Raw genomic sequence first — 5,681 nt, 5'->3', positions numbered from 1 at the left:
CTTTGAAGTGAGCCATTGGTTGGGAATGAGTGGTGGGATAAGGGCTACAGGAGGTGGAGGGGAGAGAGGGAGGTATAAAATAGTTGTATGATGAGGTGGGAAGCAAGTCCAACAAAGAAGTATCATAGGCTCGCTGGGCACTCCCTTACAGGTAAAGGATCTTGTCAGCTAAGAAAGCAGAGGTGTAGGATTGCCTGAATGTGCCAATTTTAAGTTTATTCTTTTGGAGTAACTCTTCTTGTGGACTATAGAAAATAAGAAATGTGTTGTTATTAATTGTGGTATTTCTAAAATATACACATCTTCTAAAGCAGGGATCCTCAAACTTTTTAAACACGGGGTCAGTTCACTGTCCCTCAGACCATTGGAGGGCCGGACTATAGTTTAAAACAAAACTATGAACAAATTTCTATGCACACTGCACATATCTTACTTTGAAGTAAAAAAAACAAAACGGGAACAAATACAATATTTGTATTTGCATGTGGCCCGCAGGCCGTAGTTTGAGGACCCTTGTTCTAAGGGATGCCTATACACCCATATGGTATCCAGAAAGAGAGTTCTAAGGGATGCCTATACACCCATATGGTATCCAGAAAGAGAGTTCTAAGGGATGCCTATACACCCATATGGTATCCAGAAATATGTCTCCATACTATCTACTGAATAGTTACCCCCTTTACTGCCAGTGCTGTCCCATGGAAATAAATTCCTACTGAATGACTAATTGGTATTAATAACACTTCAGTAACCAGAGGAATCATCTAACCTGCCTCTTCTGTCACATGCACACTACCCAGGTCATCAACAGAAGGCAAAAGCAGGAGGATTCAGAAAAACTTTGAGATGTTGGTCCATCTAGATCAGCGGTTCTCAATCTGTGGGTCACGACCCCTTTGGGGGTCGAACAACCCTTTCACAGGGGTCGCCTAAGACCATCGGAAAACACATATAAATACATATTGTTTTTGTGATTAATCACTATGCTTTAATTATGTTCAATTTGTAACAATGAAATTGGGGGTCACCACAACATGAGGAACTGTATTAAAGGGTGGCGGCATTAGGAAGGTTGAGAACCACTGGTCTAGATCATTAGAGTTACTGGAGAACTGTGTTATGATATGTTACACTCTGCATCCTCAAATCTACTGTCCTCAGATCTATCTATGAACTTTCAGTCCTATGAAAATTAATTAAACCAATAGTGAAAAAAAATCAGTAACTCTGGAAGTATTTTGAGTAGAGAAAACTGGCATTTTTAATGTTACAGAGAATTTCTTAGTATTATCAACATTTATCCTCAATTTGAATATGCTCACTTATAAAATAAGATTTTTCTTTTTCTTTTTAAACTTAGAAGAGTAGGCACTCTTCATATATATTTCTGAAAAATCTCCTTTCTGAGCATTTGTAACAATAAATACTTCTTACCTGAATCATATGAATAAAGTCCCACTTCTGAAGTTCTTTATTCTCCATCACTCTATTTTGATATTCAGATGATGTCTCCTTATGCCAAGCAAACTTTATGTTCTCAAGGTTTGATGACTTGGCTACAAACTCTAAAATACAGGAAAGAGGTGGCACACGATCTATTTTAATTGCAAATGTGGAACCTATTTCCACTTAGAATTTTAATGCAATCAATGTTATACACATATCAAATATAAAACACATTTTTTCCTTTTTATATAGCTCTGGAAGACCAGAGAGTTCATCTTAATTTTTTTCTAATATTAAATGAATTTAGAGATGAAAGAAAAAGTCAATAAGAAATAATTAGGAGGACCTTGATCAAACATAGGTTATATTATCTCAGTACTAATAGGGAATCAACTCATGGGTTTTATCGATGGAAAACTGATATATATAAAACAGGTGATATGATTCTGTAACCCAGGAGTCAGCAAATATGGTGCTATGGGCCACATCTGGCCCAGTACCTATTTTTAAATGAACTGCAAGCTAAAAACATAGGATTCTACTTCTGACTCCATGCCTCTGTCTTTTATATCTCATGCCATTACACTTTTAAATGACTGAACAAAATCAAAGTAAGAATACTATTTTGTTATATGTGAAAATAATAACAAATTCACATTTTAGTGTTTATAAATAAAGTTTTATTGGAATATATCCACGGGCATTAGTTTATGTATTCTCTATGACAGCCTTTGTGCTACTATGGTAAGGTTGATTAGTTGTGACAGATTCTGTGGCCTTCTAAATTTAAAATTTTACAACTTCTTGGCCTTTTTCAGAAAAAGTTTGCAGATTTCTACTATAACCTATTAATCCTAAGATCTTTAAGGACAGAGATTCTGATTAAATACTTCTGAATGAATTGATAACTCTGTCTCTAAGAATAAACATCAAAAAACAGTAATTGGTGGCCAGTGAATGGATGGAGAGTCTGTAAGTAAAAAAGTTTAATTATTCACTGTTCATATTCTGAGGTGTTTATCCCTGCCAAGAAAACAAATTGATTAAGTTCCTCTCCCATTAAGCTTACTAAGAACATACTACAGTAACAATCTGTTAATGATTAAAGGGACACATTTGGGATGATAAGCCTTTTGGGATAGAGTTTGACATAAAGGAGCATGGGCTACAGGTACCTTTGTACTTGGCAATTTGTTCAGCACTTGGTTCAACAACTTCATTGTTAATAGGAACTCCTGGGAATTGATCCTGCACTTTGGAGAGAATTTGAAGATCAATTTCACCTAGAATATAAGCATAGGAAACAGATCACATTGGTCCAAAAAGAAATGATTAAGAATAATTTCAGCTAGTTTATTTGTCTTAGTTTTACTAGGAAAGTCCAGCATGTATAAAGAATAATGCTCAATTGTTTCCCTCCCACATTGTCTATGATGCAGAACAGCTAGGTTGTAAGCAGGAATAATAATGTAATTTGAGGAGGGCTATGATTGTTATTCATTCATTCATTCATATAACATTTATTCAATATCTATTATTGTATTACATTTAATCTAAGATGCCACTGATCATAGAATATAATCAATCCTTCCTTTTGTATTAGTGTCAGAAAAAAAAGTTAATTATAATTTTAAGATATCATTAACTGGAAAATGTATCCCCATTATGTTAAAATATAAAAGAATATGTACCTTAGAATAAATTAGGCCAGGCAAGAAGCATACCAAAATATATGTTAAATGCAAACTATGTCAGATACAAAAAAGGATACAAAAATATGTCAGACCGTGGTCTAGTGGAAGAGAACCCTGTCTGGGCTGAGGTGGGAAGAGGAAAGGAGACAGTGAGGGAGAGGATAGGAAGAGGCTAAAGAGATAAAAGCTTCATGGAGAAAGACCACTCCTGAGATCTGTGTTATAGGGTAAGTAGAAGTTAGCCCAGAGATTTCTGGGGAAATGAGGAAGGAACTCTGCTTCCTACATTATACCTCCAGGTAGAGAGGACAGAAAGACGGAGGTATTAAGTAGGAAGCAGAGCATTATACGTGGGACTCTGGCAGTTCAGAGTTCTGAAATATTGGGCAAGGCACAGCCTCCAAGAAAGAGATTGATACCAGAGAGGTAAATGGATCGGAGGTTTTAGTGGAATTGATATTTAGTCATTAATTTATGCATCAACTATTAATTGATTGTTGACTATGGGCCAGACACTGTACTAGGCTCTAGCAAATGATGACAAGAAGAGAAATAGATACCTGCCCTGATGAAAATTTAGCCTGTAAGTGATTTCATGAGAGAGATGGTGGTAAGTTGAATGGATTTGAGTCCAAAACCTGTTTTCTTCACTTACTAGGTATATATGACCTTTGGCGATTTGCTTTATCTCTTAAGCTGTAATTTCCTCAACACAAAAATAGCAATGATGCCCTGACTGGTTTGGCTCAGTGGATAGAGCATCGGCCTGCGGACTCAAGGGTCCCAGGTTTGATTCTGGTCAAGGGCATGTACTTTGGTTGTGGGCACATACCCAGTAGGGAGTGTGCAGGAGGCAGCTGATCGATGTTTCTCTCTCATCGATGTTTCTAACTATCTCTCTCCCTTCCTCTCTGTAAGAAATCAATAAAATATATTAAAAAAAATAGCAATGATGGCACATAATTTATTGGTTGTGAGTGTTATGTGAGGCAAGGCATATAAAGCACAGTGCAAGATAGAGTCGGCACCCAATAAATGTCCGCTGTTCGTTTTTATTATTATTGAGTTCCTCTCTTTAAAAAGATGTCTTCTCTCCCTATTACTGATGCTCCCAATTTAAGTTTTGCACTTTTACTCTCTTAGGTTATCATGTTGACACCTTCACTAAAATAGACCTATGTGCAAGACTAGCGTATGATTTTAGTCTTTAATGTTTTGGTATAAATTACATTGACAGAACTTTTTCATGGTTAGATATGGCAGGCGACAAAACCATAAATCATGAGACTGGAAGGTCTAAGAGGAAGGGGATGAAGAAGGTAAATCAGGAACACAATATGCTAATGTGAGACAGGAAGGGAGTATAATGGTGTAGTAAGAGCCCCAAGTACTCCTAATAGGAGATGGTGGGGGACTGGGGGAGGAGAGGGATGGAGGCTGAAATGGAGAATGAAGAACCTGTGTGACAGTTTTCTCCAAAGCTGGCCCTACCAACATGACACCTTTCATTTCTTCCTTTTCAATTCCAGCTGCCATTTATTGCTCACCTACTATTTATCAAACATGGTACAGGGACTTTAATTGGAACATTTCATTTAATTCTGATCACTATACTGTCACAAACTTCACAAGATTATTCCCAACCAGAAAAGGTGACTTGAGTAATTTGACACTCAGGGGGTATTAGTATGTCTAAATTTGAAGGCACATTTGGCTAACTCTAAAGTATTTGCTCTATTTAATAATGAGACCAAACACTAAAAGGGCACAGGAAGTTTTTATTCTTCTCCACAATAACTATTTTTGAAGGGTAAATAAAATACCTAAGGCAAAGGCTGCTAAGAAAAGCTGTAGACTAATGAGAAACAGAGAGATTCCCACTTGCCCCAAAAGACCAGAAGCCAAAAGTTCTGTTCTTGCCTCTACCACCTTAGCCATATATTTTTAAATTAAAAAAATTATCAATTATGAGGATCCCAATTATCACATTTTGAAACTCAGATAGTTGAAATGTAGTCATTTTCCCCCTGGGGCTTGATCAGCTCTTCCCCTAAGATGGGCCCTGATATTTTGGTACTCTCCAAATGGCAAAATGTATCTAGTATATCTTTAGGGTATGTTCCTATCTTGTCACTTTCCTAACCAGCAGAATGCTCTGCCACAGTCACAGCCAGCCAGTACCTTCTCTAGGGCAGGGGTGGGCAACCCCTGGCACGCGTGCCAAACATGGCACGCCAGTAACTTTTGCTGGCATGCAAAACCCTCTCTTATAATCTTCCATTTACAATTTTTTTCTTAATATCAACTTCTTAATTTTTCAGATAAATTCAGTGTAGGTGCATCTTAGATAAATAAATAATTTTACATAACAAGTTATCTTAAAGACCATAGACATGGATTGACGAGAGAGGGGAAGAGCAATTTCTATGCCTCTGCCTTAACTCTCCCTGCCTTCCTAGATCCGACCAGTGTTTTGGTTTCATCCACATACGCTTGTGAATCTTTGTTCTCAGTGATGAATTTTGTTAAGTCTTCTAATAG

General features: G+C 37.0%; 1 protein-coding gene across 1 annotated transcript in view; it reads right to left on the bottom strand.

Annotated features, from left to right (window-relative positions):
- HNMT (histamine N-methyltransferase) overlaps positions 1-5,681 on the bottom strand; it is a 34,270-nt gene that overhangs the window by 10,059 nt on the left and 18,530 nt on the right. Inside the window, exons 3-4 of the mRNA XM_006758139.2 lie at positions 2,622-2,729; positions 1,435-1,565 (exon numbers count right to left, since the gene is read on the bottom strand). Of these exons, the coding sequence (XP_006758202.1) occupies positions 1,435-1,565; positions 2,622-2,729 (239 nt within the window). The remainder of the gene's footprint in view (positions 1-1,434; positions 1,566-2,621; positions 2,730-5,681) is intronic.

Source organism: Myotis davidii, unplaced genomic scaffold, assembly GCF_000327345.1.
Source record: "Myotis davidii unplaced genomic scaffold, ASM32734v1 scaffold275, whole genome shotgun sequence".
NCBI classification, from domain to species: Eukaryota; Metazoa; Chordata; class Mammalia; order Chiroptera; family Vespertilionidae; genus Myotis; species Myotis davidii.
This window is presented reverse-complemented; position numbering and strand designations above follow the sequence as displayed.